The sequence below is a fragment of the Leptosomus discolor genome, chromosome 4 (assembly GCF_034619465.1).
Source record: "Leptosomus discolor isolate bLepDis1 chromosome 4, bLepDis1.hap2, whole genome shotgun sequence".
NCBI classification, from domain to species: domain Eukaryota; kingdom Metazoa; phylum Chordata; class Aves; order Leptosomiformes; family Leptosomidae; genus Leptosomus; species Leptosomus discolor.
Window position 1 is genome coordinate 30,782,597 of NC_141394.1, and position 24,411 is coordinate 30,807,007.

General features: G+C 39.0%; 1 protein-coding gene across 1 annotated transcript in view; it reads right to left on the bottom strand.

Annotated features, from left to right (window-relative positions):
- Positions 1-1,202: 1,202 nt before the first annotated feature.
- The window catches only part of SMARCAD1 (SNF2 related chromatin remodeling ATPase with DExD box 1), a 46,505-nt gene continuing 23,296 nt past the window's right edge, over positions 1,203-24,411 (bottom strand). Inside the window, exons 7-23 of the mRNA XM_086464800.1 lie at positions 24,154-24,238; positions 22,301-22,689; positions 14,797-14,999; positions 12,686-12,776; positions 11,378-11,477; positions 9,800-9,859; positions 9,514-9,589; positions 8,934-9,069; positions 7,793-7,930; positions 7,402-7,497; positions 6,485-6,602; positions 6,101-6,222; positions 4,790-4,978; positions 3,774-3,892; positions 2,681-2,863; positions 1,854-1,963; positions 1,203-1,554 (exon numbers count right to left, since the gene is read on the bottom strand). Coding sequence (XP_086320926.1) covers positions 1,493-1,554; positions 1,854-1,963; positions 2,681-2,863; positions 3,774-3,892; positions 4,790-4,978; positions 6,101-6,222; positions 6,485-6,602; positions 7,402-7,497; positions 7,793-7,930; positions 8,934-9,069; positions 9,514-9,589; positions 9,800-9,859; positions 11,378-11,477; positions 12,686-12,776; positions 14,797-14,999; positions 22,301-22,689; positions 24,154-24,238 — 2,277 coding nt within the window. The 3' untranslated portion in view covers positions 1,203-1,492. The remainder of the gene's footprint in view (positions 1,555-1,853; positions 1,964-2,680; positions 2,864-3,773; positions 3,893-4,789; positions 4,979-6,100; positions 6,223-6,484; positions 6,603-7,401; positions 7,498-7,792; positions 7,931-8,933; positions 9,070-9,513; positions 9,590-9,799; positions 9,860-11,377; positions 11,478-12,685; positions 12,777-14,796; positions 15,000-22,300; positions 22,690-24,153; positions 24,239-24,411) is intronic.

Below are 24,411 nucleotides of genomic sequence, written 5' to 3' on the forward strand. Positions count from 1 at the left end.
AGTAAAGTTTAGTTCAAACTTCGAAAACATTTTAAAAGCTTTCATTTTCTATCCATTTTGTACCCGCAGAAGTCACACAGTTGGAAAACACACCCATAGCCATAACCAACCAGATGCCCAGCTCACAGACCACCTCACTGACTAATCCCTAGAAGTATCTGAAGACAGACTGAAATACTGAGCAACCATGGACTCCAGCTCCTCTTCCCTACTCTTCATATAAAACTGTTCAAGTTCTTTCAAAAGAAGATGCAACAAGTGTCTTCTGACTGTGACAACCACATATAGTTAGATACCACTTTTCTATCAACCCCATATTGCAAACCAGAGTGAAGTCTAGGGCGCAATCTTCCGAGAGATTCAGCCTGGTACAGTTTTGCTGAGCTCTGCACAGAGCATATAGCAGCTGAGGCTTTAAGAGAGGGCAGGGGCAATAAGGACTTCTCCATACTTCACCTTCCCCCAGCTTCTAAAAAATCAGCCATCTGAATCTTAACTGCTCTGAGTTCAAAAGACCGAATTTCAGTCCCTTCCTCTGTCCAGGAAAATGGACATTCTCCTTTCCTACCTCCTCAGATCACCTCCTTGGCAGCAGAATACAAACTTCAGGTGGAGGCACACCTCACCCTTAGTATCACTGAAGCTCTTCATTTCACAGAGATTAAAAATTCATTGAAACTTCAAGAAGGGAGCAAGACATAAGCTTTGTGTTTAGGGCACTTCACTGGTGGAGCACAGATCTGGTATCTACAACAAGGACTGACAGAAAAATTGCAACCTGGGTGGAAAGTTCCATTTGGCAGGAGTTCTGTTTTTATCATCAATAGCCTAACACAACTGTGATTAGAGTGTTACAAAATACCAGTAATTAACTACTGCTGGATAAAGTCCTGTCAGTTAAAATGGAACATTTCAGCTAGTTTGAAAGGTGCCTATTTGATTTCTAACACACAAGTTAGCACCCACCCCCCCGCCCCCAACAACGTCATAATGAAAACATTTTGTTAATCTATGGAATTTTATTTGACCAAGTTGATACAAAACCAGTACAGAACATCAAATGAACCAAAACAAGCAGAAACACACTTGAGCATTGTCAAATAAGGCACATGTAAAAAAAAATCTACACGCATAGTTCAGTGAAACAGACAGTTTTTATATATATATATATTTGGAGGTAGAAATAATTACAAAAATACTGACAAATTTTAAGCAGTAGCAGATTTATTAAAACAATTACTACTTAGGTCCCCATTTTGAAAAGTGATCTGTAAAATAATGTTTATTCAGCATCTGATGTTTGCACATTTGGGCTGTTTATGTTTTTAAGCATTGAAAGAACGCTATCGGTGTTAAAAACTTCCAATACCATGAGGAATACAATAAAGAAACTACGAAAAGTTATAAATGTTCAGAAAACTCATCAGTAATGTAAGAGTCCTTGGGGTACGACATCACCTTTCTTCCTTGAATTCCACAATGTATTTACATTTTAGAGACCTAACGAAGCTTTTAATAGTGTGGCTATATCTGTCGGAATGGTTCCTCCTTCTCCTGAGGAATAAAAACAAGCATTAGTACAGCTCAAAATATTTCACATAAACAGACAAAAGTCTAGATCCCCAAAACTGTACAAAATCCTCTACTTGTAGGAGTCTGTCATTGATTTGTTGGTCAGACTCAGAGGGTACTTCCTGTCAAACCAAACAATAACCAGCACAAATACATCTTTCTAGTTCATTTAACATGAAAAAAAAGGCTTGCCTGCATCAAGAACCTTGTTTTTTTCAGAATAATATATTGCAGCAACCTTAATTCACTTAAGTGGACATTATTATGTGCAAGAGACTTACCTGAATCTGCTGCAGTCATATCTTGTTCTAACTTCAATTTCTGCTGGCTGATTTTGAGCATGGATTCTTCAATAGTCTCCTTACTGATTAGCTTTATGACTTTTACTTCTCTGAAAACCACAAAATAGGATAAATCCATTTTTACAGTTTCTTTGGATCAGTGCAAAACGGAAGGATGCTCAGCTAGCAGTGGTTTCCAATAAGAAGGAGGAAATGAACAAGAGGGCAATACAAAGAGCTTCTAGTTTTTCCGTCTGGACCAACTGTGCTCTATACTGCCAGAAAACTTGTTTTCTCCCGCACCTCCAGCCACTGCAAAGTCTGGACCGTCACAAAAATCTGTTAATAGAAACGACTCTGCTTCCCCCCCATCCCATACTACAGTTGAAATACCAGTTATTAAACATGTTCTATTGCTCACATTAGCTTATTCTGACGGAGGACTCTGAAACAGTCCACGGTTTCACTCTTTATGATATTGTAGCCCTTTAGAGCTTAGAAGTCTCCTGAAGAGAACAAACAGCTTTGCCAAACAGTCCCAAAGACTTCAGATCTGCCTTGAAATAGTTCCTAGTACCAGAGATTTGAGAATTACAGACAATTGAGAGTTATAGAGAACTGGGAAAAGAGGACAACGTAAATAAGGTTTGTTCTGGCAGCAACAGGTGCCAAGACAATTACAACTACCTATCTCCCACAAAACCCAGAGCTGGTTTACTCACGCCTCTGCTTAAAACGGAATTTTTAATAATAAAATATTGTCTTTTTAGCTTCCTTTGAGAGCTTGCCTCTAGAAAGAGCCAAGCATTATAACTAAAAAGTCTTACCTTGTCTGACCTACTCTATGGCATCGGTCTTCTGCTTGCTTATCATTGTATGGGTTGCAGTCAATGTCATGAAGAATAACAACATTTGCTGAGGTCAGATTAATTCCCAAGCCCCCGGCTTTGGTCGACAGGAGGAATACAAATATATCCATATCTGTATTGAACTGATCAATTAGATGTATCCTGCAGAACATAAGAAAACACACATCAGGCCTTGGAGAAAACACCACACTGGCTCCAGAGTTGCATACAGAAGTTCAGATGATGACCTTTTGAAAAGGAAAGCAGTGGCATTGCAAAGCAGCTCAAAAGCACAGATGTTATGCAGAACGAAAAGGGTACTTAACAGTCCACAGCAGCAACCAGAGCAACATGCTAAGAGTGACAGATTGACAGCAAAGAATGAAAAGAGGTTTGGAAAAAGATTTTGGATGAGCACAGAATACAAAGAGCAAGTTGGAGGACAAGGGAAGACTGAAGTACATGAAATAAATGGAGGGGGGACAGAGGAATTTAGCTTCATGGCTGTCTTCTGTAATAACTGCACATAAAAGGGAAGTAACAGACTTCAGCTCTAAGTAGAAGGTAACATCACAGCAAGAATGACAGTTTTTTGAAACAAAGAAAAGAGCATCTAAAAACAAATTTTAAAAAACGCCATGAAACAGGAAACAGTAGAAAACCAGTACAGCTCAAATACAAGGAAGGCATTTGCAGCATTTTCAGCTGCAAAAGACACAAAGGGGTTTATCTGCCTGTTGTAACAGAGTTATACTATACTTCCAAGGAGTATCTACAGGTGAGCTTTTGCTACGGCACGCTGACACACAAGCAAATCAAACACACCATGAACTGCTGAAGACACAAGTTTTCCATTCGAATGGCTAAGACTGTAACCTGAGCATCTAAAACTCACCTGTCAGCCTCATCCTTACTAAGACAATCTGAAATCCAACATTAAACCCTCTATAGTCAATGCCCAGTGACAACAGAATTATATACACTGGAAAACAAAGGTGAGGGTTTTAAGCGACCTCCCCCCTCCATGCACACATACATTTCTTTTCTCTCATCTTCAGCAGAAGTCACATACCGATCAGAAATCTGTGTTGTTCCATCCAGTCTAATATATCTATGTTGCCAATGTTTTAGGAAAACTTCCAAGATATCCAACATCATGGTAAACTGGCTAAACAATACAACTCTGTCACCCTGGAAATGACAAAGCAAAACAAAAGTTTTAAAACATTCGAGTTACGGATAACGAACTACACAAATACTTCATTACTGCAAAAAACATGATTTTACTTTGACTGAATCCCTATTTTCCAAACTAAAAGTCTAAGCCGAAATTCCTCAAGTCAGGACTGACTTTCAGCAAAGATATTGTACCCAGTATTTCTGCTGCATCAACCCACCTTTTGTCAGTGCAATAACTTTTTAGTTACTTTGTACTTAGGTGACTCAAGCAATCTAGAAATCATGCGTCAAATCTATAAATGTCAGACCTACTCCATCTACAAATGTCAACAAAATATTTTCATTAAAAATTTAAGCTATATTCTCTATAGTACAGACCAGTAGAAGTCTTGTCTGAAACAAACAGATGCCCAGCACACACTTGTGCAAATTCAGGATACTCTGAAGTATGATAACACATGCTTATTTGTAAAATAAGCCAGTTCAAATCTATGACTCAAAACAATGACCTCCTCTTACCTTTACCCCAGCTTAACACATACATGATCATTCTAATTTAATACAGTCTTATTCAATTGCCAAAAGAAGGTCGGAGTTCATGAACTGTGAAAATTACGCTAGCCCTCCGTACATTGAGATAGTGTTAACTCGGGATGAACGCTCTGAAACTTGGAAAAATGGGAAAGCTTATGTCAGCCGTCTCTGAAGTGACATGCATAGGCAGGGCTGCATGTTAAAAGCTGTAAGCATTGCTTTGCAATACTGCACATGCACTAAATCACAGTGTGGTACTCCACAGAAAAGCAACTGGGTTGCACATACAGCTAGCAGATGTTAATTTAACCAGTTACTTAGTGCCAGCCTTCAGATGGGACAGGAAAAGATGTTTCAGCCATCTGTAGTACCAACCTTCTCTTTAAGGTCGGAGAGAATGCGTTCCAGTGCTCTAAACTTTCCAGAATCCAAGATCTGATCCATGTCTAACTTGAAGTCACTGACGTGAGAATATTGTTTACAAAGCAAATGCAGCTCAAAATCTGTCATTACTGTCATATCTTCAAAGATAAGGTCAGGGTTAGCATCACGATGTGTGGGTTCCTGTTAGCAAAAGTGAAGGGAAATAATGCAATACACAATCCTGCCAGACAGACAAGAAAAAACAAAACCACCACACAACAGCATCCAAAATTTCTAAAAGAACAAAGTGGCACAACTAGACATGGACAAATGCCAGAGCGTGGCTCATGCAAGCAACAAAAGATGAACTCTGCAACCCCAGGTTTATAACAGAGGTTCATTACTTTGCAATTTAGCTTTCACAAGAACTTGTACTACCAAAAACTAAGAATTAGATGCTCAACCTCCATAGCAGTTACCTAGTTCCCATCAAGCCCTATGACCTTTTACCCCTGTATCAGACCTCTTCCCCTGAAGACACATTCCCTAAAAGGGAGGTCCAATCCTTGGATAGATGGTAGAAGACATGGGAAGCCTAGCCCAAGATGTAGGGTGGGTAGAGGGATGTCATGCCTGGAAGAAAGAGGAAAAGAAAAGCCACATCTGGAGAGTACAATGGTATGAGTAGGAATAAAAAGGGACAAAACCCCTTCATAAACCAATGGGTCACTTCTTCCCTTCCCCCAAACCTTCACTGGCTTTATTGCAAAACAAAGCTGAAGGCATTCAAAGCCAGATGCAACTTTCTTAGAGCAGCTGGTGCACATTCAGACTTTTTTCATACCTTAGAAAGAAGCAACAATTTTCCCCAAACTCCACAGGCATTAACCCCAGCCAAATTATAAAAAACGGTTCATTACTTAAGTCTTCCCTATTCTAGTTCTGCACAGCCCAGATTCCTTGCTACTCAGAAAATACTAGTAAATTCAAGTGCCCCCCCGAGATATTTTTTCATAAGTACTTTGGTTTTCAATTTTGGGGTTGAGGGAAGAGGTGTTAATGGGGAGCTAATGAAAAGGAGATGACTGCAGTCTCACAGCTGTTCTCTCCATTCTAGTATCTGATACAAAAATCAGTGTTAAACACATAGGAAGCTTGATTAGAGCATTGGATAGATGCAGAGAAATAAAAAGCAGCAACAATGAATTAAGTTTTGCAAAGACACAGTTGTGACCAAAAGACTGACAATAAAAAAAAAATCTGTTTAAGTTGCATTAAAAATTCTGAGAAATTAAGGATTGCTTCTGAATCTCATCACCTTACCTTGAGCATAAGCATGGACATTGTCCTGAGCTTGTCAGTTGTGTAATACTGGCGATGCAAGAGAGGGTGATTAGCCATTTTTCTAAGTTGCATCATGACATTTCCCATATCAGAGTTTTTCTCTGTAAACAAAGAAATAGGGTATATTCAGAAGTAGTACGTAGATGCCTATCTGACACACATTTATCTCTTAGGAGAGCTTTACTTCCGAGAACCTAATTTGACATTTCATCTATTACCTGAACTTAGGAAAAATTCATAAAAGCGATATAGTCAGTTTATGAGTATTAGGCATTTCTACAAAGCAAGGGCTTTGTAGTCACATTTGACATATGTCTGGGCATGAAAAAAAAAAACAGCAAAAGGAAAAAGACCCTCACATACCAGTACTGTTAATAGTTTTCTTGAACTTGTTTAAGAGATCACAGTATAGTTGCTCCTGTTTCTCAGACATGGCACATAATTCAATGAGATCTTTTTTGGGAGGTAGTTGTTTAAGCACCTGACAAAACAAAAATGTACCAGGTAAAAACTGTACTATAGCGAACAGTCAGCAATTCTGTACTATCTTACTTCGCTGAGTCAGCAGTTCGACTTATTCAGAACTTGATTTGGATTATCCATCACCCCCCCCATCAAAAAACATGGTCTGCACACTCCTAAACTGCACAAAATAATAATAGATGCAATACCTGGAACCTACTCTCCTGCTAATCAGAGATAACCTCTTCAAGCCACTGACCACTATAGTACACAGAAACACTTTTCTGATCACTGTTAAGTTTTCCCTTTGTTTTATACATGCAACTCTAAATACAAAAATTTAAATAGATTTTGGATTTTAGAATGATAATTTTGATGATAGCAAAATAACTTATAGGCACATTTCCAGTCATACGTATACACGAATACATACACTCACATTCACTGCCTTAATCTTTTCAGTTAAAATAAAACATCATTACTATAAAGTCACAAATATTTTTTGTGGTTAATGTGGAGGATTTCTCACTTTTCATTGCTTAGCAGTGCACCGAATCATCTTTCGGTGATCTTTCCTAACTAAAATTCCCAACTGTAAATAGTTAGCAAATAATAAGCATCAAAACCCAAAGCTGCAGCAGGTCACATTTTTACTTGCTAACCCCTGAAAGATGAAAGACAGCTCAAGTTTCTTGCTCTTCCTAGGTAAACAGCTAAACTAGCACTGTCAAAATTTGACCTTAAAGTTTACTGTTAGTCTCAAGGATTATCAGGCTTTCTGATAACATGAAATCGTTATTTTAAAGACAAAACATTACCTCATCTTTTACTCTTCTCATGATGAATGGTTTTATTATCTGCTTTGCATGTGCAATCCTCTCCTTTTCATATATGCTTTGTTCTTCAGCACGCTTCTAAGGAAAACATTGCAAGAATTCAATTACAGTGTGAAGTTTTCAGCTGAAACAACGCTGCCTTAACAATTCTAACTTGATGAAAAACGCAGCCAGAACAGGCAGATCTAACAGGACCATTAGTATTCTGAGATAGCCTATTATGACTTGCTTACTTTAAATGGGTTTTTTTTCATAGTTTCATTTTCTAGATTTTCATAATCACGTTACCTGTTTCCGTAAGATACAAATAAAAGAGAAGTTACGCAGCAACTGCAAAAAAGTTATTTTCAGGAAGAGACTATATAATACTTACTGTTTTTGAAGAGAACATCCTTCGGATTTCTCTTGTGCTACTGCTGAACATATGTGGCATGACAAAATTCAAGAGAGACATCAATTCCAAAAGATTGTTTTGAACCGGAGTCCCTGTCAGCAGTAAGCGATTCTTTGCCTGTTTGTCCAAAGTGGAAGAGAGCAGCAAGAAACACATTAGTCAAATAGGTTAAAAATTAATATTGGCAGACAAAACACAGCTATAGAGAACTGAGAAAATGAACTTAGTTTAAATTGTAACTTCTAATCTTAATATGTATTTAGATCTCATGGAATAATTTCCTGGTTAAGTCAACAAAACCGTTTACAGAACTGTGGGGAACTGAGCACATACCAGTTCAAGACTATTCAAGAATCCAAATCCAGATGTAAGCAAAGCCGTCCTGCTCTGTTAGGGGTTTTCTTGTTTGTTTTTGGTTTTGTTTTGTTTGTTGGGTTTAAATTAACGTGCTAATTGTTGCTCCCATACCTTATCTTTTGTAGTGTCATACAGTACTTATGCACAGTTTGGAATTCAAAATATTAACTGCTTAAAGATCAGCTTCTTAAAAAGGCTTTTGATGAAAACATGATCTTCAAAAATAACTTGTAATAAATGATCATAAGTGTATTATTATTATATGAATATTACAGTGCTAGATCACAATAATCAGAGAAAAACATATACTCAAATTTTCTCTTTTTCAAAAATGCTGCTGACTCAGGCTGCAAGCCACAAGAAAAAGAACTATTTTAAAGCTAGCTTGTCTTGCACAGTCCTATCAGAGCAGGCCCTTAAATACTGAGATGTCTCAGCAAAAGTCACCAGAACAGCATTTTTACAATCTTTACTACTGTGGAATAAAACTGGAAAATTGCCAACTGAACCACTACCATCACTATAATGATGCTATAGGAAATTTATTATTTTTCTTTGTGAGCTTGTCTCCCTGAAAGTTCACAACGTAGGATCCACTCCTAGGACCACACCAGCATGTCTATCCACTTGCATACTGTAGTTTCTGGAACATTATGTGCATATGAACTTCATGGTTAATACTCAATTTTCCCCCAGCCCACAGCTAGAAAACAGAAAAAACAGGAGTTATCCCCTCTAACCCAACAATAACTAAACCTCTTACATTAATTGTCATAAGGCGCTGGTAGCGTACAGAGCTCATGTTCTTGAGCATATGACCTTCATCAAAAATTGCATAGTTAAGCTCCAACTTGCGAAACAGCCCTCGATCATCTGAGCTGCTTATTGCACAGTTGTATCTGTCAGAGAAAGACATCATAACTTTGCATTTAATGTGTCTTTTGACATGAACATACTGTTATCACAATCAAATTAAATTTTCTAAAATTGTTAAGCGTTAAGTAAAACCGCCTAGAAGTAACCAACCATAACAGAGTTTAGTACTGGCAAATAATTACAGTTTACTTGATGAATCAAGGCTCTCAGTAACACTTTCCAAAAAAGTGTGCAAATCTATTACAAAGTAATATGTATCTACTAGCATGTACTATGTAATTAATATATAATATCTAAAGCATCTATTACATAGTATCTGTTACACATTAATAAAACCCTAGTTAACCATTACCTGAAACCAAAAATAAGTTCCCTTCCCATCTCACTAAACTCCAAGTATTGTTTCGTTGTACCGCTAGAGGTCAGTAGGAGTTAACTACATCTCACTTATTAATTACTGTACTCACGTAGTTATAATCACATTGAAATCGACATCATTATTGTTAATGTCTGTCCTGAGTTGTTTCCTATCTTCTTGGGATCCTACAAAAGGACAAAACATAAAATGAGTACAACTATGTATATTTATATACATGCAAAAATTAAGACAGTACACAGAAACACATTCAGCAGTAAATATTTGTATTTAAACAACTGTCTTGAAACAATGCTTCCATAAACAATTCATCTTTTCTTCAGCTGACCATGCACGCGTCTGTATTATTTGATTAATTTCTAAATTAGATTCCTCACCATAGTAAAGAAGGATGTTCAGTTCAGGACACCACAGATTAACTTCTCTTATCCAGTTATCTGTAAGACACCATTAAAATAAAAAACAAGTCAGACTTTATTATGTCTTACAACTTCAGACACACGTCAGCATTATACCAAACATCTGATTTTAAAGGAAACACCTTTAAGTTCTCCTGAAGGTTAAGAAATTTTCTGTCTAAACACTGGAAAACAAATAATATTTAGGGAAAATAAACAACCCACAACTGGGCTTTAAGTAACTCTTGCTTAACCAGCTTGCACTTTGAACTCCTACAGAAACAGTCCCTGCATAGTCTGTAACCACTACGTAAAAATAATACCACACTGAACTTTTCAGCCTGGTTTCTTCCCTAGACAGTCAATTCCTCAGAAAGCAAATCACTTCGGGATGAGAGTACCAACGAACAAAGTGTTTCATCAGCAGAGACAGTGTCTCCGGGAGCAGGCAAGGAAACCAAACAACTCGACCCAGCTCCGCGTGTGCAGCCTGCAGAGTGGCCACCAGCAAGATGACCATGCCCAAGGGGAAGGTGCCTGACAGCCTACATAAATGCTGACCCCAAACCACAGTAGAAGGGGGTCTCTAGTAACTGCCACTTGACCCCAGCCAGACCCACACCAGGGCTGCAGAGATGCCTCCAGAAAACCATGAGGAAAGCTGCAGGTAGGTCACATTTCCCAGACATCCCCGTGCTGGATAGCTTGGGCCAACCTGCCATTACTATTCATGAGCCTCTACGACTCACTTCACAAAAGAACCTTCATTTACACCTTTATGTACACTTCAGGTTTAAGTAACATGCACTTCTAAGAGTTATTTAAAAAAATGGGTTCTAGTGGACTTTAAAAGCACACTGAATGTCGAATTGACATTGAACAACTGGAAGCTTTTCTGATTATTGAGATTTTTTTGAAGCCCAAATAAGTATTTTATATTAAAAGCAGCATTTTCTTTCTAAATTGAATTTGCTGCTTTCTCCTTTCTATAATCATTCAACAAAACCAGATTTAATTCCACAGAGAACCAGTTCCTGCTCAAACTCATGAGCTTTGCTGACTTTTTTATTCCACCATATTCTTCCTGCTTTCCTGTTTAATAAGGTCATTAAATAATCAAAGCACACAACTAAAAGACAGTCAGCCTTATTGTTTTAGGATTTTGATCTGCTTTGATAGATTTTGTGCAGCAAAGAGGAAAAAAGACACCGAATGTCTCAAATGCCATGAAACTTAGTCCTAAGCACAGCCTGAAGACTAGGAATTTCAGCCCATATTCAGTAAGTAAGAAGACTACTTTGCTAAACAAGTTCAAATTGTAACAAGCAGCTTTTTTTGTGAAGCGTACAGAGCATATTAAAAAAAAAATTCCATGTTAGGTCTAAATTAATTCAGAATAAGCATGCCTTCAGTATGGTTTGCGTTCCAACCCAAATTACTTAAGGAGTTGAATACCACCATAAGAAAATCAAGTTTTCTTTCCAAAATTATCTTTGTAACACAGTCTGTCCATGATTTTTTTTTAACAAACAAATAATTTTGATGCTTGTAACTTACCTAATATTGAAGCTGGCACAACTATCAAGTGGGGACCCGTATTGCTCTCTTGGTAGAGATAAGCTAGAAATGCAATTGCTTGAATTGTTTTTCCTAAGCCCTAAGAGAAAACAAATCCATTTAAACAAAATTTACAATCCATAGAACATAACAATGTTTTGTAATCATAAGACAATTACAGTGTAATCAATGTTGACTAAAGATTACAAATCTGCACAGAAAAATTGTTCTGTTTAACCGCATTGTTTTACAGAAGACAATTCCTTCTGAAGTACAGCACAGCCAAACTCAATTATCTTTTCAGCTCAACATTTGAGCATCAGGGATTAATCTTTTCCATTTATGAGGGTTTTCATTTTAGTTCAAGTTTACCCCTCAAATCTTCAAAAATTCACCTTCCCGAAACAATGCTGCAGACAATGATTATTTGCAAACTAATTAGTTTTTTCCATTTGAGCCAGTTGTACAAAGGATATTCCAGCTATTTCTGAAGTGGAATTTAATATGGAAATCAGATTTCTTTAAGATAAGCCTATGTTTCTGCCAACACTCACTTTCCTGTCTTCTGTATCATGGATTTAAAGATTTATCTTATCTACCACAAAATAAGCACATAAGGTAGTTCTTACAAATAGGAAACACATGGAAGTTGAGAAGCACTTCCTAAGCCTTGGTGAAGCAAATCCATCCCTTCACTCACAGTTTGTCACAAGAACAGCAGCCAGGATTAAAAGCAAGTGACAACACATTTAGCATTTAGCAGCTGCATCACTGAGTTTGTTCTCTTGTACAGTTACCAGTGGTGTTGGTGCCAAACAAAACCTCAAACCCATAAGCTTTTCTCTCATTTCAAAACTTATGGGTATAATGACACGAGATAGCTGAAATGCTGGAGAAGTAGAAAAGGTTTCTACCCAGTCAGCTTTTTCTGTATTGTTAACTGCCTGTTTTGAGACCAATGGAGAAACATGGGAGACTGGAGATCGCCACAACTAAAGGCTGGACAAGTAGAATGAATTACGTTTACAGGCAAGGCGCTATTAAAATGAATGGTTGTGGTAGAAACTGCTTCCATTGCATCAGAAGACACCATGTGACTTTTAATTACCCATGTCCAAGAATCTTTGTCTACCTTTGACTTTTAAACTGAAAGTAAGAGCTCAGCAGCTTCTAAGCATTTGGAGAAACTGCAATTCAAGTTACATTAGCTAAAACAAATTACTTACAATCTGCTTGGGGATTCTAAGAAATTAAAAATTTTAACAAAGCCATTTTTAATGATTCTTAAACAATCAGTTTCACACGTACCATTTCATCAGCCAATATGCCATTCAATCCGTGTTTATGCAGCAGTGCTAACCAGTTCAAACCGATCTTCTGATATGGCTTGAGTTCCATACTGTTAAGTAATCAAACTTAACATGTTACTATCTTTTATTTGTTTCTCCATGAAACATAACTCTACACTTATTTAAGTCACAGAATGGCAAGTTTAACATTGCCTATATTTTAATGCACCCCAGATCTCATCATGTAGTAAAACCCACAAACTTTATTTAATCAGTCACCTGAATACCAAACAGCATTTCTGACTTTTCACGTAGTTTATCTTTTCATACATCTTAAATGATCAAAACAAATGTTATAATAAATAATTGTCTTCTAAGACCAGTGATTCACAACCAGTTAAAAGGAGTTACACAACTGCTAACTTTTAAAATACACAAAAAAATTTAGCAGCTGCATCACTAAGTTTGCCCTGTTGTACAGTTATTGACGGTGTTGGCACCAAAAAAACCAAACACACACACACACAACCCACAGAACACACTCAACAGTAACTCACCTAGTTCAGCACTTTTTCCCAAAGAAAAAATATCACTAATAAGCTCCCTCCAAACAGTTCTCTTATGTCAGGTTTTATTTTGACACAGCTCAAAATCCTTTTGCTATTTACGAGGAACAGCCTCCAAGCCTAACTCAGGTTGCTCCTCCAATCATTCCCACTAAACCTCTATGCTTCCTAACCCTTAGGATAATGCCTCCCACCATACCCATCTCCCTTCCTCCTAAGCTCTCTCTTTATTCCTGTCCTAGGTTACAGTGTAAGATGTGCCCCCCCCCCAAAAGTATTCTATTACCATCTTCAGGAGCTGTTGAGAGCAGGTGGGGCGGTGCTCCCTGCCTCCCCCCTCTGGACTATCTCCTGTTACTGGGCACAACAATGCCTTATCGCCTGACCCATCGATAACTCGCTCCTGGACTATCTCCTGTTAATGGCCCATCAAGGAACTGCCTCACGACTCCCCATCCCATTGTGAGATGCTCCGCCCGGGGGGGAAGGAGCCAAGCAGTCCCTGCTAAATATAAACTGAGATCTCGAACACCCTAGCAGCCTTCCACTGGATTCCCAGAGGAGTTTTCCCCCCCCCCACTGGAGTTCCAGAGGACAAGAGCTACCTACCTACCACTGGACCTTCGGAGGAAGGCCAGATCCTTTTACAAGATCGCTGCTTCAACAGAACTACATCCATCACTTCAGGAGGACTGCAGCCAGCATCTTATCGGACTGCTACTGCCACCCTAACAGGGTGTCAGGTTGTATTTCTGACTCTGTCAGTGTAAACCAGGGGGTGGGTTTTTTTTCCTGCCTTGTGGGGTTTTTTTATGTATATATATATATATATATATATATATATATATATATGTAAAGAATTGTTATTCCTATTCCCCATATCTTTGCCTGAAGGCCCGTCGATTTCAAAATTATAATAATTTGGAGGGAAGGGGGTTGCATTTTCTATTTCAAGGGAGGTTCCTGCCTTCCTCTGCAAACACTTGTCTTTCAAACCAAGACAATTCCCAATATGCATTTGCAGATCCTTACCAATTTACCTCTCTGAAATAAATCCTTCCCCCAACACATCCCTAGTGCCCCTCCTACTGGATACAGAGTTCCAGATAACTTTGTACATCTGAACTTCAAGGTCTTCAGTCCAGCTGATAAACTTTACAGGTTTGTTCAGATTCATTTCAATTTGACATCTTTGAAATATAGGGTCCCCCATTACAGAAGCAGTTTTGCTTGGCATTTTGTTTGAAAAGTTCACAACTCATGATCCCATCACCCAAGTTGGGCTTCTACATTTATCAAAAACCAGAGCAAGTAGAACAAGGTATTGGTCACTGTTACATCCTTTTGGTTTTATGTTCTTACCCTTCTCATCAGCTTTCCTGATACACTTAAATATTTTCTTAGATTCCCTCAAATGTCACACATCACTATTTAGCTCACTGAGAGCTGCTAAGTGTCAAACATTTGCAACTCTACTTTCTAGATACTGCAGTTTTGAAAATCCCCGTGTTCAAGTACACCTTATTATCCAACACCCTTGTAAGTATAAAAAAGGGAAAGATACCTCTGATTCAGAATGGAGGGTTGCTCTATGTTCCATCCACATCCTCCTTCTTCAGTAATCCTGATTACTTGTTTTGTCAGTTTATTTGAAATGTCTTCACATTTGTTCATGAGCTTTAGAACTACATCCCTCTCCTTCAGCAGTACCTTGCAGTTCCACACTATGTCTTCTGACAAACCAATAGTCTTAGTCATTTTTGTAAACTGCAAATTAATAATAATAAAATACTATGAACACAGGTAATAGCAGAAAAGGTGCTATGGTAAAAATCCACAGCTGCTGCAGGCAGCAAGCAATTCAAACCACAATAGCATCCCAATATCCTCTCAAAACTTCAAATATTCCTTACACACTTGGACCACTGCAAAACTGCGTGAATCCACACATTCCAGCTCCTCGCACTGCAAAATATATCTTAAAACAAGAGAGATAATTTATCTGAAGAGTTTTTAATGTAAAATATAGGTGCTTTAAAAACTTAAAATCCTCAAGGGGAGGCAACATACAGTGCAAAACAAACTTTGAAGGCCAAGCCCACTAACAGAACAAAACCACAAAAGGAATTAAAAGATGAACTGATTATCATTAGATCTGCTTTTAAGCAATCCCCATTGGATATTAAAGATATAAGACGTAGGCATAACATAGGCACCAAGGCAAAACGACCTATGAAGGCAGCTATTAAGATTTTACGAATCTGTCCAGAGCTCAGCATTACTCAGTCCCAGTTGTAACTGTACCACAAATGGCACATTCAAACTGGACTTCGGCAGACTGGAAAAAAAATAAAGATTTAAGGGGTAAGAATTTTCCCAAAACTATGTCAGGTTTTTTGTGGTTACCAAGTACTGACAGGCCCAAAAGATCAGCAAGAACTGGTTCATTCTTTGCAGTTCTTCATGTTTCAACACTGGAGGAGAATTTCTTCACCAAGTTAAGATTTACCTAAACTTCTTCCTTGCAATGAACTAGACCCACCGTGAAATCTATGAAACACCACATTACACAAATCTAGCAAGGCCATTAGCACCTGCCTATACATTCTCCTAGGCAGCACCATCATGCTGACAAGGTTTTAGCACCATTCAGTTTCTCCATTTTTTTTGCACATTCATGTTTCAAGTCAGTATTACCCTCATTTTAGAGGGACAAACAAGACAAAACACATGAACACATTTTCTAAATGTGATAGCAAACAAGCTGGCAGAGGACAAGTCAAGATACCAGAATCTCAATGCAAATACAAACTAACACAAGGCGTGTGCATCACTCTCTGAGTGTGCCTGGTCTACAACTATGAAGCACACCAGTGCTTGAATCAAAAGCTCGCAGCTGAGCCATGTGGACAGCCCACACTGAGCATCACTGTGGCTCCCGATCCTGCCATAGGGTATTGCCTCTTATCCTGGCTGAGAAGAGATCTTTAAGTGCTCTAACTGCTCCACCACCATGTCCTCGTCTTCCCAAAACACACGTGTTCCCACCTTTCCTCCGCTGCTTTGTACTCTGGGTATGCTATTAAGAGCAGAGGTTGCTTCACTCATGCCTGCTAGAAGATGCATCTAATCTAGCATCAATTTTATTTTTTTTAAATAATGGCTCCAAGTCACAATCCTTCCTACATCATGAACACATGCTTTCTCCAAGAGCTCTTGATCTCTCTGTTGTTTTGAGAATTGCTGCTCACAAGTCTCATTCTCACAATCTTGTGCCAGCCACAGACCTACCATGTGACACCATGTCTTTTAAACTTAATTTTCTCTAATTTTTTCCCCCCTTTAAACTGTAAAGCATTACTAATTTTGACACAGAAGCCTTACTTCCACCACTTGCTTCCTCAAGTCCACACTAGTTACTTTATATTTGCTTCCTCTAAACTTTCTATCTTCACTACAACCTGGATATTCTCTGGTTTAGAGACAAGCAGCCTGAAACTGTATCAAAACAGGCCCTTCAGGCCCAGCAGCTTCTCCTGGATTCCAGGTAGGGCCATCTGCAGAAAGCACAAAACCTTCTAATAAATTTATTTTTGCAGTACCTGAGGTCATATTTGTAATTATAGTATTTTCACATGTATTTATGCATAAAGTTATTTCACTGTAAAGAACAGACATCTTTTTATTAATGGATTTAAAGAATTGAAGAATACAAGATCCTTTGGATTTGCCATTCTTTTGTTAAAACAGAAGTAATTTCCAGATTTTTATAAATTTTAAATCATGGATCTGTTAGAATTTAGCACAAGACTTCACAGGCATATATCCTCCTAGAATTCCTTCTTTAAAAAAAGGTGTCATATGATCCAGCTGTGTTGCATAACCAATCAATTTGCCACATCGCAGAGTAAATGCAGGCTTTGTTAAGCTGAAGTGTACAAGCAGGCTATGCTTTGATAAAAAAGAAAAAAAAAAAAAGGAGTGATGCCCTCTACTGACAGCCTGCCGTTACAGTTTTGGGGGGTTTTGGTTTGTGGTTTCGTTCCATTTTAACTAAAACCCAGGAAGTTTACCATCACTCATAGATTAAACCAAGCTGAGGCACACATGTCAACACTTGTGAAGACGTTTTCTAAATACACACCTCTATTTAGAAATAAAAAGAGACTTAAATAACATGATTTTTAATATGCAATTAAAAAATTTCAACATTTGTTTTGATGCCTAAAGCTTTGGTTGGCACGAATATAAATCTTGTAATCTATAAATAAAGGCGTGGAGAATGAAGCCACCTGTTATTAACAGAAATTGTATTGTTTCATGTCAGCACATTAACATTCACCTCCAGGTTACAACAAGAAAAGCTTTAGCCACTGCTTTACATTTGGAACACACAATGTTACCCTGTCGTGCAGAACACAAAGCAGATCCTCAGGTGGCCTTTGACTTGCTACAGGTTCTGACATCCTTCCAGGTTCCTTTTTTTCAAATGAGGTCCAAAAGTGTGAGACCATCATGGACAAGTGAACCCATGAGCCTCCACAGCACGCTTTGAAGAAAGGTCCACTGGAGTCCCAGGCTGCAGCAGTGCCCCACGGTGCATAACTGTGCCGGTGTGCTCTGCTCAGGCTTACTTCAAATCACTTGAAGGCAATTTAGGATTTCACTTTACTGCTTAAGGGTGAAAGTCAGCCTCGAGCGCAATCAACAAACTCCAGTTTCACTTCAAGCAGCTCCCATTTCCAACCTGATGCATTTACGGCTTCCCTTCAGCTTGCTTTGGTGCAAGTTGCTTCTGGATTTCCTGCTAGTTTGGTTTTCATAACAGTTTGTTTATGTGCAGCCAAACAAAATGAGAGATAAAAAAGTCGAAGCTACCTTCTCTTGAGATTTTATCTCCTAGCTCATATACTATTGCAGCATACAGAATATGACGGACAAGTAAGTCCATATTTGACTGCCCAGTTCTCCCATTCCCCTAAGAATGATAAGCTAAATAGATGCTATGTCAGAATTTCTATGTAATATTTTGCATCAGTTCAACTTGCACGTACTGCTTACGAATTTGTAATTCTTAAAAACAATACATTCTTTCAGCATTTAAAGACCTTTATGTGCATTAAACAAATGGTTTACTTTGTGATACAATACTCCAAATGAGAGAAATGAGAGGATCTCTCATACAGATAGATAGGTTTCTACACTAAAAGGAAATTCAAGCGGTTAATTATAAACCTTACAAATAAGAAACTAAATAGCATTAAACTTGCTCCAGTTCATTCCCCTGCATTTACCAGAGGCAGCATGAAATTGCATAGGGCACACACAACAGGCCAAGGAACAAAGCACCTCCCTAGACCCTGAAAGCTCAGCTGGGCTCCTTCTGGAGCCAGCCTTGGCTCTGCCCTTGTTTCTTGGCACACACTGAATGCAGGCAGGTATTGCTGTTACGTGACTGTGTTTACAGCCTGTTTGCTGAGGAAACAGCACCAAGAGCTGCCGTGTCCAACAATGGCCAATTCCAACAGTCTGGAAAAGAGAGTGCTGTTAAAATATAATGAAGCGCCAACAAATTTTTAGAGTAGTGAGGGGGAAGGGTGATGGGTGCCCAGAAGTGCTTCTGCCAAGGAAAGAAATCATGCTGTCTGGTGGCCCGCTATGTGTGGCAGGGGGCTATCACCAGGACCCCAAAGCAAACAGGAGAAGGAGGTGGGAAGTCAATGTAGGAAAGGACCCACCAGGAGGGGAGGTATCTCTAACGGATGCCGGTTTACTAATGCATGTCTATCCCAACGAGGTGTAGCACATGAAGCCAGTACAGCTAGATCAGGTTGCTCAGAGCCCTGTCCAGCCCAGCCTTGAATGTTTCCAAGGACAAGGCTTCTACCACCTCTCTGGGCAGCCTGTCCAGTGTTTCACCACCCTTGTAAAAAATTTCTTCCTTATACCCAGTCTGAATATAACCTCTTTTAGTTTAAAACCACTACTCCTTGTCTTGTTGCAACAGTCTCTCTTATAAGCCCCCTTTAAGTACTGGAAGGCTGATATAAGGTCTCCCCAGAGCCTTCTCTTCTCCAGTCTGAACAACCCCAACTCTCTCAGCCTGTTCTCATAGAAGTGATGTTCCAGCCCCCTGATCATCTTTGTGTCCCTCCTCTGGACTCACTCTGACAGGTCCATGTCTTTCTTGGGCTGAGGACCCCAGAATTGGATGCAGCACTGCAGGTGGGGTCTGACCAGTGCAGAGTAGAGGGGAAGAATCACCTCCCTCAACCTGCTGGCCACACTTCTTTTGATGCAGCCCAGGCTGTGGCTGGCCTTCTGGGCTGTGAGCACACATCGCTGGTTCATGTCCAACTCTTCACCCACCAGTACCCCAAGTCCTTCTCAGCAGGGCTGCTCTCAATCCCTTCATCCCCCACAGCCTGTGTTGATACCAGGGGTTGCCCTGACCCAGGTGCAGGACCTTGTACTTGGCCTTGTTGAACTTCGTGAGGTTCACACAGGCCCACATCTTAAGCTTGCCCATGTCCCTCTGGATGGCATCCCATCCCTCAGGTGTGTCAACTGCACCACTTGTAATCCTCAGTTCCCTGCAGGATGAACTTCTGCTCCGGCATTTCCCATTTGGGCATCACACTACCTCTTCTGTCTCAGCTGCACACTTGGGCTTGCTCCTAAGCACAGACACTTGGGACCACCCTTTCAAACCTTCTGCCCTCAGAAAGCAGCGTGCAATTTTATGTTGTGAATACGAGGAGTATTCAGAAAGGCACTCTCTCAGAACAAACATCCCAATCTATTTTGTTACCTACTCTTCTCCCTACACACACAATGCATTGCAGAGAGGCTGTGGGTCCTCACACAGAGAAGCATCACTTGCCTGAATGAGAAGACAGACACCTAAAAGCCTCAAGAACATACCCAAGCACTCTTTATGCAAGTTAATGTTTGAGAGGAGGCACTCCCAGCTAGCCATGTCCAGCAGTAAAGACCAGATAAAATTACCCTCCTGGAAAATGCAGCTGATCTATGGTATGGGCACTTTTAAATTGCCAAAGGAATTAATCCTTTTAATTAAGGACATTTTTCAGCACTCTCTATTTAGTTTTTGAGAACCGTGTTTGTGAAATTTTTTCCTTTGTATCTTACATTCTCCTGTTACTAGATCAAGTTAAACATTTGTCTTAAATATCTGCTCGAAAGAATAAGTATTTTCAAGTGTTTGTAACTCTAACAAGCTTGAAATTCATTTAAATCCATTTGGAAAAAAAAAAATCTTAGTCCAACTTAAAAAGCTTGTCTAGAATAAAAAAGCCATTTTAATTTACATTTTCCTGGAATAAGACTTTCAATTTCCACATAAGTAGGCTTTAGACTTAATCTCGGGCTGAGAACCTTGAGATCTTCCTCAACTCTAATAGAGAACAAGTGGTAACAACTTCTAGTGCTTTACATTGTGTTACAAAATACACAATTACAGTAAAAAGAAACCTTAAAACTAAGCCAATTTCTTTAATGCTGAAACCAAGTCAGCTCTCCCCATTATTCTACCACTCTTATTAATGAGGAAAAACACTGGGTCTCCGAGCTACTGGATTTTTATAAACAATTAAATCCACACAGATACGAAACATCTGCTAAAATCTGCTGCAAACTACTACTACTCCGGGCAAGTATTCACAATACTCCATAAATATGTGGTTGCTGACAGCAGCAATCTTTATGAAAGATGAATTTTGAATGCAAACACGTCCGTGCAGCTTTTTTGCTGTTAAATATTTTACACAGAGAAAAGGAGAACAGCCCTGTAGCAAATATTTCTGTAAAGAATTAAGCTCAGGCAAAATACAACAAGTTTGTAAAGGAACAGCCATGTGACAGATGTTCTGTGAAAAGCCAAAGGCTTGCGGCAAAACGGATTTCTTTTGCAGCATACCTGCACTTCGTATTTTTTTCAAGTATCGTCCCCTTGTCTCCCCCCCTTGCAATACAACACTCAATGATCAATTTGTTTTCCTTAAAAATCTGTGTAGTATCTTACTGTTTTGTGGTAAAATATTTCACACACCGAATAATATTGTTTTACACATATCGAAGAACTTCTATTCTGCTCTGAAAAAATATAAGCGGATCTTGCATACATCAGCGGGGGAGGTTTTAGAACCCATACTGATGAAAAAAAACACACCAATTACTCTGTTAAGAGGGCCTACGCACAGTTACTGCTTTAAAATCCAAAGCACTAATAAATTAAACCAAGAAAATCTGCCATAATGCACTTCAATTTTCTTACCAGGACATCACATTTACCAGGTCTAATGTCTTGCAGTTAACTGAAACTGCATGAAATGTGGAGACAACAAACAAACCACGGGAAACATTTGAAAGCAACATCCCAGTGACAGTAGATAATCTACTTACCAAGAGATACCGTTTTCCCTTCTGTTGTGGATTGTGGTTTAGCCTTCTGATGCCTTACCTTTTATTAATAAAAACACAGCAGCTTGCTCCACTAAAAAATGGCTGCATTGCTCAGCTAGCTAAACCATGCTAGAGAATAAGCTGCAGTAATTAAAGAAAAAAAAAAGACAACAGCCCCCCCCCGTTTCTAGTATAAAACTGAAAATATCCATGCTGGCACCTTCAATCATGGAGCTACCCTGGAAGCTGCTGCTGCTGCTGCTATTCAAGTGTCTCCAGTAAAGGTCTTGCCACGCTCTTGCCTCCTGCATGGGTTTTCAGCTATAAGAGCTCAGAACAGACTAACAAACACCTCCTTCCCAACTGAAAGCTCTAATTTCTTCTTCTGCAGTGAAATCAACCAACTTTCTATGCTACAGAGTGAGTGACAGTAATATCAGCCAATCAGCTTGAGTTTTCCAGGAAAATCACCCCTTAATTCATTCAAAATCAGGTCATATGACACTATTTGAAATGCTATTGGCTTAGGAGGAACATAGCATTTTAGCCTAATCAGGATAAGGCCACCCTTCTAAGCCTCCCTAGGCTGAAGCCACCTTGACTCTAGGCAGGCTGGGGATAGGAAAAGAAGAATGCAGACCTACCAGAGCCTCCCAGCTGTTAAAGGGCCGGAGCGCTATTATCTTCTGAACCTTTTTGTCAGAACACTGGGGAATCAAAGTCAGTTCACTAGGGGAAGCATCCTGCAGGAAGCTGAGGATTTTTGTTTTGTAGCCATCCTCCATAACTTCATCGCCACTGCTGTAGTCCTCATCAAGGGAGCTACCGCCATCTTTGGAAGCTGACTCATCCTCTGAGTCTTCTGTGTGTCTTTTAGTAGTCCAAACACTTCTTTTGCCTTTGTCTTTTTTCCGACAGCCATTCTGCTCTTTCACAGAAGATCTCTGCGTCAGTTTCTCTTTACTCTCGTCAATTCTGCTCTTGGTGGAGGCTTTAGTCCAGACAGAAGCTTCACTTTTAGGAAATTCCATGCCTACATGCATGCAATATAGAAGGCAACAAGTCAACACATACTGGTTAAGGGCAAATTAAAACCCACAGTTCTTCCAAAATACAACCTATATAGATATAAACCACAATTCCATTATTTAATACATAACTCAACAGCAGGTGTTACTAAGAGAAGAGGAGCAAACACCATGCAAGTTTGTTTAAAACATGTAAACAGTACTAACTGTGAGTATAAGATGAGCAATGCTAATTTGTATACTGCTCAAATAGCAGGTGGTTTTAAATAACTATCTTAAAATACAGGTGATCAATGTTATGCAACATGTGTGAGCTGCAGAAGTTCTGAGGTAAGAGCAGATAGCTAAGAACTCTGATGTACTGCTGTGATAAGATGCTGGTCCCACTCTACCCAACTGCAGAGGTACTAATTCTGCCGATTTCAGAAAACAAGCCTACTTTCACCATGAAAATTACATCTTTTTTTCCATCTCAGTACACCTTTAGAAGTGGGATAACAAAAACATGCACTTGTTAAAGAAACTGGAACAATGAGGTATTTCCAACGAAAATAATCTTATTGTCTTAAAGATTGAGGTTATTTAACAGAAAGTGAGCAAGTCATTTTCAGAAGTGACTCATATGGGGTTTTCTTTCTTTGGAAGAAAGCACTTGCAACGCTTTCTCTTCTGCCCAATCCCAGCTTGCTGTTGATTAACTCCAGTCCCAATGTCTACCTTCTCAGCAGTAGCAGCAGCAAGGACCCAGCCTCATGCATACTGATAGCTCTCTCCACTTGTAGAAGAAACCAATTAAGAAAGCTATCCTATCCCAAGGATACTTAAATAGCTGATACAGCAAGACATGTATCTGACAGTTGTGTAACACACTGAAAAGTCACGAACTCGTTAAATAGTACTTAAGTTACAACTTGCAGGTTTACCTGGAATCACAGTTCTTACTCCCTACCGCATTTAATGCGCTGGTATTTATAAACTGATTGCATAATTTAAAGCCTATTTCTAGTATTTTTCTCTCCTAGAATATATTTTAAAAGGATAAAATAGCTTATGTCAATTGTCACTTATGCAGTTATTTGCAACTACCAATTTACAAATTACTCCAGTTTAAACCCAAAACTTATTTTTAAACACGCAGGAGGGGAGCAGGTGTCCATTTTTACACATTTCAAAATATATTTTATGATATACCCATAGGTAATTACAACTTCTTATGTAAATCTGTATTAGCAAGGCAAAGATATTTATCTCTACTTACAGAGCAAAAGATAAAATAATCGTGACACTTAAAAATACAGAAAAATTGAGTTTCCTTCTTTTATCCTCCCCATAATACTCATTTCAACTATCACAGCAAGTTTCCAGGCATAGTGCTGTCAGGACTGTCATTACTGGACATTAGAAAAGACATGTATCACAAGTCTGTTTGTTTTATCTTGGGATAAATTGGATTATAAATCGGTCTTTACCCTCACCACCATCTGCAAATACTCTCAGGGCCTCCAGTGCTTCATGGAACACCCAGTTATGTTGCTGAAGTACATCTCTCACTTCCTAGCATAAAATAAGAAATTTTGTATTGTGGTAAGATAAGCAAAAATTTCTGTGCATAACAACATTGAGGCACTAACAATTTTAATTGCACAAGGCAAAGAAAACCCGGTAAAACTGATGATTCAAAATACAGGAAATCAAATGGAAAAAACCCTTCAGTTTATCCTTATACA